At 35.0% G+C, this 12,743-nt stretch overlaps 1 protein-coding gene across 9 annotated transcripts in view; it reads right to left on the bottom strand.

The window, feature by feature from the left end:
• Positions 1–12,743, bottom strand: part of CEP128 (centrosomal protein 128) — a 214,644-nt gene that overhangs the window by 197,915 nt on the left and 3,986 nt on the right. For all 9 annotated transcript variants that reach the window (XR_008431387.1, XR_008431386.1, XR_008431388.1 and 6 more), the window contains exons 4-8: positions 12,100–12,186; positions 10,530–10,656; positions 9,495–9,616; positions 6,773–6,864; positions 6,001–6,073 (exon numbers count right to left, since the gene is read on the bottom strand). Coding sequence is in view for 6 of the 9 variants with exons in the window: in XM_053945258.1 (XP_053801233.1) it covers positions 6,001–6,073; positions 6,773–6,864; positions 9,495–9,616; positions 10,530–10,656; positions 12,100–12,186 (501 nt within the window). In the remaining 3 variants the exon portion in view is untranslated. The remainder of the gene's footprint in view (positions 1–6,000; positions 6,074–6,772; positions 6,865–9,494; positions 9,617–10,529; positions 10,657–12,099; positions 12,187–12,743) is intronic.

Genomic DNA, 12,743 nt, shown 5'->3' with positions numbered 1-12,743 from the left:
AATAAATAAGTTCTCGTCTTTCTCTGTTAATCACACTTCTATTAGCATTAGGCATATGCACAGATAGAAAATTTTACCATGAGCAACACAACTCATGGAGTAACAGAAACACAATTAAGGCTACACTTATGATCTGGGCTTGACAAGGCTTAATGAACAAAACACTCTTTCTTTACAACAGAATACATCTCTCAGAAAACACTTCTTGTTTGTGCAGCCAGATGAACAGTCAGCGTACAGTCTGGAATATTGTATTTTTTTCCTGAAACCATCAAGAGATGCCTGGTACTGCATCAAACCACACACTTTCATGAAGTTATGAAAGCTCTGCAGCCATAACCCAGAAAAATTAATTACTAAAAACTAATGTATAAAAAAAGATAAAGACCACATCGCGATGTTTGTTTTGACAAGTACTGCTTAGTGTTACTTCTCAGAATTCATAAAATACTCCAGCTAACAGAAACAATGATACTGTGTAGTAGGAACAGAAAATAACAGTGTCATTAAATTTGTTATATTTTTGCTGAAACCAAGGAAATAAGCTGTCATCTTTTTCCCCATACATATCTAACATAAAGAAATGAAACAGTAATGTTTTAACATTTTTTTTTTAAGTTTTGACTAAGTGCTTCTGAAGACAGAAGCTTTCTCAGCTCTCTCACGCACCTTTCTCAATGAAGCACTTTCTTAACAGCTTTAGTGCTATTAAGCATTAATTTAGTGCACTAATTATAATGCACTATTAAGAAAGAAAAGTACAACGTTGACTTGACAGAAGGTTCAAAAGTAACATCACCTGCAAAGATGACATTCCAAAGGAGAGTCCAGTAACTTCTTCACTGTCATGGGTCTAGCATGCACAGCAGATAACATGACAAGAGGCAGCACTAGACAGCCTTTAGATTCCTCTGAAGTTCAGATTTCATCACAAATTATCACTAACTCAGAACAAGTAAGAAAGTAACTTTATGAGGTGATTTGCCTTGCCTCTGACTTCCTTCAACTCACTCCAGAACACAATTGTATTATTTCTAACAAGGTACTAAAAAAGATGGATTATATATCATTACATTTGTCATGGAAATTTCAGCTACGGACATAATCCTCTTTAAAAAAAAAAAAAAACAAAAACAAAAAAAAAATTAAAAAAAAAAAAAACAAACTCACAAGCAACACAAACCACCAAATATTCTGATGCTACTTATAACTCCTATTTGTTTCCCATACTTTGTACATTGGTATGGTATTGGTAACACCTTTGCACTTCAGCAAGGCTTTAATCTCCAACAAGAATTATTTTCCCTGTTTTAGTAGCCTCTCTGACCTTCTAAGATTGTCATAGAGCCTGTGGGATACAACAGTAGGGATTAAAAAAAATAATTAGAAACAATTTATTAAGTAGTACATGCAGAGTCAACTTAAAAACATATTTGTCTTCCTTTGTCCCAAATGACCCTGACTCAGAACAACACTTCTACCATGAAAGTATGTATCTTGACCTGTGAATGTTATAAAAAATCTTAGTGTGGATAAGTGCTTCACCAAAGGACAGTACAAAGAATATAGAGGCTCTGTACAACGACATGAAATACTAGCACTAAATTACTGCATTCAGAACATATTAGAATGTGATTTCAAGCATGCATTTCTAGCAGCACAGACTAGCTGAAAAATAATGATGACACTAGAGCTGTGTCTCCCCATACAGCTTTCAGGTAGCAGCAAAATCTATGAAAACAGATTAAGCTATCAAAAATTCCTCCCCTCCCCCACAATTAAACACAAAGAACAATGTCCTTTTTAAAACTAGGGTGACATTTAAGTCATGCAGCTAAATATAATCTTGTGGAAGATGCTGGATGCTTACTATACAAAAAGCACCATCCTACTTATTGAATTTCTGCCCTGTTTTTCAGCTTTCCACTGTTACTTCTAGTGCAAAAGTCCTGCTAGAAGTTTCTTTCAACAGATTTTGCTTCTGTTCTTGTTACAACCCATGTTATCATCAATGCATACTTGAAACAGGAGTATTAAAATCACAAAAAGAGCAAACGTTTTTCAGAGATATAACTTTAAATATTGTTAAACTTTTCCTTCATGGCAAATTATAATGTGTTATACCTTTTACAAGTCACCTGTGTACCAGATCTTCTGAGGGACAGTTCGTTATCTGACAATAATCCTGGCCCTCTGAGGTATCATAATCACAGTAACTCCACGTAAGACCCATTTCACTTGACATTGCTGTCTTCTTCCAGAGACAGTCTACCATCATTTTATAACAGCACCATCTCAATTAAGCATCTACTTGATTTTAACTGAATTGTGCTCTGATGAAGTTGCTTTTTAAGTATAAAGATCAGCATCTTGTGTTATTTGAGATGTGCTTCTATCCAAGCAATTTCAACAAAATATCCAAGAGGACTATCTTATATAACCATAAAGTAAGTGAATTTTTTTTTTGATTGCTTAGATGCCTGTCTAGCCAGCATCCAAACCCTTTTCAAGAACTAAGGAATCTCACAAAATGTCTAGCTAAGAAAAAGATTTTGATATAGAGAGTTGTACAACCATAAAGGCTTTTTAGCAAAACTGCACGTAGATTCTCAAGTACAAGGCCATGGAGAGTGCTTGACTTGAAACAGGCATCCAACTATGTGTGAGTCACCACCTTCAGTGTCATCTGGTTTTTATACTGGCATGGAAAAGCTTTCTTTACAGGTAAAATATTGTGCTTTGATTGTGTTGTGTGAATCCTAAAGTATTCAAATCCAGCATCAAAAAGGCTCTAAGAATCATAAACTCTAATAAAAAATAAATTCTGAACCAGTGGCTCAGAAGAACTGTAGTAACTTAGACCTTTATCATCACACATCTACATACAGGCAATTTTCAAACAGCTCCAAATATACCAAACTGTAAGAACTTAGATATATATGTCTCTAAAAAATAAAGACTTAAGGACATTGAACTGAAAAGAATGTTTTTACCGTGAGCTCATCCTGTGAAATTATCAAGATTTCAAGTTCACAATTTATTGCCAAGAATCATACAGCAGAATATAAATACAAGGATGGCAATGCTTAAGGTAATAAATACTCCCAAGCCTAAAGGCACTAAGGACAAAAGTTCCTGCACAACTTTGCATAAAGAAGTTTTGAGAAAAATGTGTTCTCTTACCCAGCTCACTTTCACCAATAACAATCAATTCTGAATTAAGCAATCTCATTAGAAGCATTCCTAAATGCATACACATACTAAAGGATGTCAAATATCTACAATAACAGACCCTAGTTGCTACATGCACTCTAATCTCATGTTTTGCTATGCATACCATAAGTTATTTTTATTCTTAATATCCATACTAAATTCCTCTTTTTCACATTTACCTTATCTCACTGATTCTGCCAGCCTCATCAGGTAATAGGAGATCACTAGGCTTTGAACAAGGGCAAGGGATCCACACCTAGGATCAGAGAGCACTGGTAAAGCAGCAGGGCACAATGTTGCTACCACTAGGCTTTTTTAAGTGGGGAACTGCCTGGACATAATAGTGCGTTAAGTCAGAATTTTTTGCCCTAAAAAGTAACACTCTGAAAAGCCTCTGAAGAAACTGAACAATCTCCCAAATTGAGATTAGGGATGAAAAATTAGTTAGATTTAAAAACAAAACAAATAAACACCCTACAACAACTAACAAAATAACCCAAAGACAAAACACATCAACCAAAACACACATACACAAAAAAAAAAAAAAAAAAAAACAAAAAAAAAAAAAAAAAAAAAAAAAAAAACAAAAAAAAAAAACAAAACAACAGATCACCAAAAAAGCAGCAGCTCCTCTCAAATTATATAATCTATTTTGAGAACCCCTTGATGTAAGACAAGATCATAAAGACATGCAAGTTATAACAAAGACTAGACAAGTTCCAAAAAAGAAATCCACAGAGGGATTATTACTCATTACAGAAAGCAGACAGATCACTTCCAGACCAAGAAGCTCCTAACTCACAGGTGATTAGGCCTATATTGTATAGAATTATCATTAGATGACTTTCTGTTCTTATATTGTACATTAAACTTCCACTTTTTGGCCATTCATCATACATGGCTAGATCCTTCCTAATGACCTTTTTCTTCTGCAAACTGAACCCCAGCAATTGTTTTATCTTTTTAAGGAAGTCTTTGAATTAGTGGCCCTTTTTATTTTTCCCTTTTCCTTTTTTTTCCCTCTCCTCTTTCCAGTCTTCTTTTCATCTGGCTTTATGATGTTCTTCATAAAGTCAGTAATCAGCAATGAGGAGAATATTCCATGTGAATTCTTACTAGTCCTACACATAAAAATCATCTCACTGCAGCTTACTGCAGCATTTGTGTCTTCACTAAAAGAATATCATTAAATATTTCAGTTTTCATAGCTTTATTGCATGATAATGGTCCCTCCCAACTAAGAGACTTAATGTTCTGATATTGCCCTTACCATTAATGTACTAAAGAAGACTTCCTTGTTATACCTCACCTCTCTCATTTTTTGCTTCTCCCAGGTCAAAAGTTGTAACCTTCAATTTCATATCCTGAAACCCTACTGTGGGAGGTCAAAGAGCTAGTTATTTCTTTCATTAATGAACAGATAGTGGGTGCCTCCATTCCAGAGGATTGAGGAAGGTTTGTTTCCCTCATGCAACGGCACTGAACAGGTGTAATGTAGCCAGCTGTAGCACCTATTTTCTTGAGAACCACCTTGGTTAAAACTGAGTTTGCTAATTTCCTGGTACATGAAAGAGAAAAAAAAAAAAAGTATACTGAGAAGTCTGCTACAAGAAAAACACAGCATTTTCCAAGTATCAAGAACTCTTTATCAGATAAACTTACTTTATCCTGCCAGGCTACTAGGAGAAATCAAAATTAACATTCTAACAAAGACAACCCCATCATGTTTTTCAACAAAGGCTGACAAGGCAAGTCTTCTTTCCCTGATTGACCCTATCATATCAAGAACATAACTGGTATAGTTAGTGTCTCTTGAATCACTGTCCAACTTAATCTAGAGACAGCAATTTACACAAGTACATTTATTAAGTCTACTGGTACCAACAAGTGGTCCATGCCAACGATATTATCAGTGACAAATACATTACTACAGCCCTTGACAGAGCATTTAGTACCAACTCATGCAAATTTAGAGCAAGATTAATCACCTATGGGAAAATATGCACATATAACACTTACTTTGATTAGTCAGCTTTGCTATTAGTATCACAGTAAATGCTTACATAAAGCATACATTCAAGTCTTATGTGTCAAGAGCTGCCTACACGATTCTCACCTACTAATTACTGAGGTGATTCTCAACTTCTCTTGTTCCTACAGCAGTATGTTGTTTGACTTCAATCTCAATAGCAGATCTCTTTCAAATTTAAGTAACACAGACTGCAGTTAGTCTGCCTCCAGCAGATACAGGAGACAAAAAAAGAAAAGACTGTCATGGCTGTCCTGCCTCCTTTGCTACATTTTGTCAGGAAGCCTTCAGAAAAGAGTGCAGCCCAAAGAGACTCCTTCCATTTTGCTACACAGATGAAAAAGATTGAAAAGAACAGGGAGGGAGGGATGGAGGAAGAAGAAACAATAGTATTTATCATCATAACATGGGAAAGCTTGTATCTTTCCAAAGGTACCTTCAACAATTATAACAGCATTCAAACCAATGTTCAAAGTTAAAAAACAGCTTTCTCCAAGGCTGTGAATTTTGAAACAGAAAAATTCACAATACACACACCTGTAAAATATTTGTACTTAAAACAAGCTCCTGAAATACAAAACTTGTCTTGCTGATTTCATTATCGAAGGGTAACATTTCAACAACCTATAGCAGCCCAAATAAGATCATGTTCATATCAGTACGTCCTACCAATTTCCAACACATAGATTAAACTAGAAGCCCACATCTGATTTAGAATACTAGATTTAAATAATCCTTTTCATGTTAGTCACACTCACCGTTTCTTGTCTTTGGGACTCAGTGAGCTTTTCAGACAATTCTTCTAGAGTCTTTCTTAATTCAGCATCAGTCCTTCATAGAAAAATATAAGTAAGACAATATTCTACAGCGCAGAAGCTAAGTAACACCTATGATCATTTTAAGCAGCAACAATCCCCCAGAATTTCTTGCTACTTCAATTTGTTCTACAGACTATTGATAATAATTTATAGCATAATTAGAAACAAGCCTCAAGTGAAAAATCCATGATAAAAAGCATTCCCATTCCTCAAGTGAAGAAACAGAGCATCTAAGTATCAGCCAGGTATCATGTCAACAATTACAAGGTCTACACAGTCCTTTTGAACAGTCCTTTCCTACTAGGAATTAACAGTCTAACTCCTGTTATTGCTATTGAACAAATCACCACATGTTGAGAAAGTATATACATTATGGTCAGCAGGAGAGCTTGCCCTGAAACTCCAGTAACAAGAACAAACTAGAAGCAAAGCTGTAATAAAAGAAATTCCCTAGTCCTTGTCATTTTGTGCATATATGTAAAAAAGCTGACAAAAGTCCCATATATTTTACAAATTGGAATCGGTAGGTGTTATTTACATTTATAAATACTGCAGAAGATGGCATAAAACAAGCAGTTTTATGTTCATAATCCTGCTTTCATCTACATGCTGCACAATTCCTCATTCTCCCCAAAATTATTTTTTGAAATAAAAAGAGTTTAAGAATTTTTTCCCACACTGTTCTTCACATGGAGTTATATTCTGTGCATACCGATTTCTTCTTGAAAGCTCACGACTGATGTCATCTCCCAGGCGAACTTGTTCACTGCTGAGATCTCGAAGAGACTGGTGGAAAGAATGCAGCTGCAAATGAAAGTATACAAATTATGCCAAGGCTTAGGAACCCTTTCTTCTGTGATATTCCAAAACTATACATCTACACATACACACACTTTTTAAAATACAGCAGGTGAAAATAAACTAAAAAATAATAAAACTCCATGAACTGTAGTCGAGCCTGGATGACTGGATGAGGCTTGTGCACTTCTGTTTCAATCCACCCTTCACAATACTTGCTCATTGTAGTTTAACTTTCAGTTCTTTGCTAAACCAAGTTTCCTATGTTTTTTTTATTGTGGTTCAGAGCTTAGACACTGTACTACCTCTTTAACCTAATGCAAAGCAAATTGAAATATCTGAACAAGTAATGTTCACGAGAGATATATTTCATGTTAATAGATATTACTACTGGTAAAACAAAGTTCTGCCCAGCTATTTATGATACTATAAATAGATCACATAGGAACTTGAAACAAAACAAGCAGAACAAAGTAATGTATTCAGGAACTACCAAGAATAAGTATTTTATCTTGCCCAAGACTTTACATACTCTTTTTTTAGATCTTGGGGAAAAAAGAAGAAAAAACAAAACCACACATCTACTATCCTCTGTAAAACTTTCCATTTTCCCCATTCAGGAGGCTCCTAATTTATCATCGAAGTTTTAGGGAGCAAATAAAAAAAATGAATAGGTCATGAAAAACCTTGATTTATAATATTCCTTTGTTCTCTCTCCTAGATTTAAACCTAGATCTTCTACAACCAAGCTGACTGCCCTCAACATTCAGACACAGGCACTACTACCTCTCCTGTGTGATTAACCAGAAATTCCAACCTGACCTGAGAGACTTTGAAATAACACATTGTATTTTCAAAATGTATTTGCTAAGAAGGAGAGGGACTTAAATGTGTTAAAAGACCATTTGGCTGAAAAATTACTTCAGCCAGAAAAAGTCAGAATGGGAAGAGAGTGAGAGACAGTGGTTGCAGAAAAAAGAAAAAAGCCACAACTTTACTTAAGCAATACAGCTTTATCTCTGGTGTAATTTCTACCTATAATCATGATCAATGGCTACTTCTAGTTCATCATTCCTCAAAGCATTATACTGTTCTTACAAAATAGTTAATGAAAAGAAAAAAGCCATATTCACTCACTGAAAAGCAAGAATAAGGAATAAACCAGCAGTTATCACCAAAACCAGAAAAAAAACCCTATTTGTCCACATAGTTACTTAATATGAAGAACTCTGTACGCATTGCAGGAACTCGCTTGAATAAAATTTCCAAGATATTTATAGAATATCTAGAAATAATCTAAAATAGTCCTAAGGATTTTGGATCGTTGGGAGGAAAGATTTCCATATAATATTCTTTCCTTCCAAGGATTATTTTCTACACTTACCTTGGGAAAGGAAGGAATGGGGGGAGAACTAGATTGAAAAGACAACGAAACAGGGTTAAATAAAAATCTAGAATTTCTATAGTTTCCCAAAAAGTCAACTGAGAAAACTTGTTGTAGTTAAGTTTAAAATTACATGGAAGCTGAAACTGATTTAATAAAGTCAATATGAATACTTTACAATCAGCTTCTTTAATATTAGTCTACACAGATTCACTCAAGCAAGTCTAGCCACCCTGTCTGAAAAAAGCAAAACCAGGTAGTGAAATCTCCTCTCTACCTGTAGGATAACAGAAACACTATAATCCTATTCATTAAGGTAATTAATTTATTTTTTCTGAAGTCTGTAAGCAGATACAAGTTAAGGGATATGAAAATTACCTGTGGCACAAATACCTTCTCCTCCCCTCATCATCTGCCTGAAATTTACAGGCTCAAATTATGCCACTCACAGGTCAGACCAAGAACTAAGATGAAGAACTACCTGGTTGAAAATCAATCCAAGCTACAGTGAAGTAAAAGCAAAAGCACTAAGACCCTACATCATTAACTAAAGCAGAGTAATCCCCTTCACAGCCTCACTGAATTTCAGCACGAAGGTGAATGATGGTTGGCTGGAAGGGACCTCTGGAAGTCATCCCATCCAAGCCCCCTGCCAAGGAAGGGTCACCTAGAAAAGGTAACACAGGAACTTGTCCAGGTGGGTTCTGAATGTCTTCAGACAGGACGACTCCATAATCTCCCTGGTCAGCCTGTGCCATTGCTCTGCCACACTTATTGCAAAGCTCTTCCTCACGTCGAGGTGGAACTTCTTGTGGTTTAGTTTATGGCCATTGCTCCCTGTCCTGTCGCTAGGCACCACTGAACAGTCTGGCACCATCCTCCTGACACCCACGTTAGAGATACTAATATGCATTACTGAGATCCCCTCTCAGTCTTCTCCAGACTAAACAGACTATTCAGAGATTATTTTTCTTTGTCATTAGATGGCCTAAAAAGTAGGGAGACTATTTTCATATTTTTCTTTTGATATCACTACCATCTGCATCTTTTCCTCTATAATGATTTGCATGAAACTTCCTGACAGATACAAGAGGTGGCTGCCTAATGAAAAAAGCAGGTAACATTGAAAGCCCAAATCATAACTGAAACATTCTTAGCTGCATCTTCAGGATCACCTCATTTAATGTAAAAGCAGAGTCTGGTGACCACATATTGCCTGTTTGGAACAGCAACTCCCATTAGTGCTCTGTACCTGCTCCACGTTATCTGCCTCACTGACAAACCGGACACTTGCAGATCTGGACCTTCGGTGTTTATTGCCCTGGGAGTCTCCATAATCCCTGAGAGGCGAAGTGGGCAGGAAGCGGCAGTTGACTGCAGGAGATATGATACAAAAAAAAAAAAAAAAAAAAAAAAGCAGGAAGACAAAATTTTGTATGGGGAATTTTTCATTTTGCTTCACGAGAAATGCTTATTTCATCTTGACAATGTCCTTCTAGGTCACCTTACAGACAAAACAACAACTGAATTACATATCATGCATATGACTCTTAGCTCTCCTCAGGATTATTCTTCAATTTAAACATTTCTTACCCATGACATGCAAATATTCCAGAAAGAGGAACTGTTTCTCCAAGGAGTAGTTTTTCCTCTAATTTTATTTGCCCAGCCAACCACTTTTTCTTCCATGTGAATCTATCAGAGCTTGAAATTATATTTCACACCTTTTACATAGAAATGAAATTTTTAGAGCTTTCTACTAAAATATATTAAATATTACCTCTCAAAGGAATACTCCTCCCAAACATACCTTTTCCCAAAAATATAATGAATTTTCTGAGTGTCATAAATAATTTCTGATTTTTTCTTTTCCACTATTTCCAAACATCCATAATCGCGTGCATTTAAAATTTAAATTCCCTTTTTGCTGTGAAGCAAGCTTCAGGAGCTGCAATATCTTTTGGATTTAGCTTTAATTTCTATGTACCTACAACTCATGCAGTGCAAAATTAATTTCCTCGGCTGAAAGAATCAACATTTCATATAGATCTCCTGGGATATCAGCAGAAAATACTAACAGAAACAGAAAACTGGAAAAATTTACCACATAAACAACTGCATAACTTAATGCAGGTCTCCCAAAATTCTAAACTCAGTGTCTTTGAAGTAATCAATGATGACTTTCCATAAGACTATCTCTACACATTTTTCTTAATTTCCTCGTTGCCATATGACACACAGCCATATGACATAACTCAAGCATGCTCAAGCCCTTTAAGTATTTTACCTGATATTCCTTCTCCATCCAGGTCACTGGGATATAAGCTTGAGAGAGATGCACTTCTCATTCCAGAGTTTCGTGTTAGTCGCTGGCTCCTTAATTGACCTATAGATTGCTCCAGCGTTTCTTTCAACTGTAGAAAAGTTGTAATTTATTGAAATATGAACACAAGCTTGTTTTTCAAAAAGCATGGATAATAGTATTTATCTAAAAGTCATTAAGAGAATAAAAATATTTTTAAGCCAAGTACAGCTATGAATTAATTACAGCTTTTCTTCAATATCTCATATATCACATTCCTGTAATTATAGCAAAACATGCTTCCAACATTGGCAGCTTCAAATATCAAGTTTCTTAAAACAGTGGTGCACCACATGGTGCACCACCATGAAAATTCCGAAGTTTGTCTCCTACAACCAAAATAAGACCTATTTGCCAGCAATGCTCATTAACAGTTCTGCAAAATTCAAAAAATAACTTCAAATAAACTATTTTTTACTGGAATTCTTCCACCAGCCCTACCTGGATTCAATTTTACATGGCTATCAAATTTCCCTAAGCAGCTTTACATAAACTTTTATTTTTAGAAGTTTCACTTTCAGGAAAAGGAAGCCATTCCCAATTTAAGAATACAGAACTAGCTATATTCAAAAATTAGTTCTTAACTTTTCAAACTTACATCTTGTTTTTTATAATTACATTTGTTAACTTTGGCTCTTAGCCACTTGCTTTGTTACACCTGTATTTGACTATCCACAAAACATCAGTTTCTAAAGGCTCTCCTCTAAGAGAAGTTTGTAAACAATGGATAAATTGATGTTTTTATACAGTATGGGATCTCTTTCTCTGAAGAAAACAAGCTTTCTTTTCTACCTTCACATGTAAAATATTCTACATTTCATATGTATCTGTTTCAAGGCAGCACCTGCTACAGCTTGTTTGCAACAGAATTGTAAACCTCTCTTGGCCTAGCAGCATTAATTTGTTTTGTTTTCTATAAGATACCTGTTTTCAAGTTTGTAGAAGTTTGAGTTTTGAGTTTTGAAAATGAGAAAACTCATTTTAGAATTTTCATTCTTTCTGCAATTTAGAGCAAGCTGGTCAACAGATCTAGAAACTGTTGTGGAATGACAGGAAAGAAGGCTACACCAGTATGATCACAATCTCATTCCCTGCTGTAACTCAGCTTTTGTCTTATCACTTCTTCCTGCAAAAGAAACATGTTCCCTAATACTCTATTTCAGCTACACATCTTGTATTTTGCATAGTACCATAACATAACATAAAACTGGGTGTTTATAAACCAGAGAAATAATGACCCTACAAAACCTGTCAGAGTTTCATTATATAACATATAATTATATTATTATTTAGTTTGCTCAAATAAATATTAAAAATATTTATTTAATTAAATTTAATTATTTAATATTAGTTAAAATATTTATTAAATATTAAAAGTTTCTGTTTACAGCTACTTAACTCCTTATATATTCTGTCCATTAAGACCAAGTTTTCAGCTATGAATTCTACTAATGGAAAAGACCTAAAAAGTTAAGAAAAACTGAAAGTTGCTCACAGTTGTTATTGCTTTGGTTTGTTCCTTGTTGTATTCTCTGTATTGTCCTAGCAAATGGTCAACGTGTCTTAGATTTCTGTTGGTATCCTTAAATAAAAGAGTTTTAGGAAAAAAGTCAAAATAGAAACCTCCTCCAATCAAACATTACTGTTGTCTTTATTCTTATCCATTTCTAAGATTAAACTGAAAACACAAATGCTTTCTAAAGGGCTTAAGCATTCAAAATCCTATTCAAGTAACCAGAATCTGAAGGGGTATAGTATGGCTAAAGGGAGGAAAATGAAGAAGAAGAAAAAAACAAAACCAAATGCTATCATTTCAATACAACAGTAAGGCCTCAGCATCAAATAAAAAGTTTTTTCAAGTTTCAGCCATTGTGTAGAAAAACCTTTTTAATCCAACGATCTTAACATAACCTGCTTGTAGAACAGAATAGTTATGTGAGAAATAACAAGTTTTTGAAAGTGAACACACAAGGTAAGGTCACTGCATGAATATTCTCTGACCAGATAAACACCTGGATCAGATGGAAGATCTGCTGAAAAGCAGTCCATAAAAAGCAATTAGCTTAAAATCAGAATTTCAGAAGAGCAGCTAGAAAAAGGTTTGACAGAATCAGAATACCAAAGAATCCCTTTTAAAAT

Source organism: Vidua chalybeata, chromosome 6 (genome assembly GCF_026979565.1).
Source record: "Vidua chalybeata isolate OUT-0048 chromosome 6, bVidCha1 merged haplotype, whole genome shotgun sequence".
Classification (NCBI taxonomy): domain Eukaryota; kingdom Metazoa; phylum Chordata; class Aves; order Passeriformes; family Viduidae; genus Vidua; species Vidua chalybeata.
Note: the sequence above shows the minus strand (reverse complement) of the source record. Positions and strands in the feature narration are given on the sequence as shown.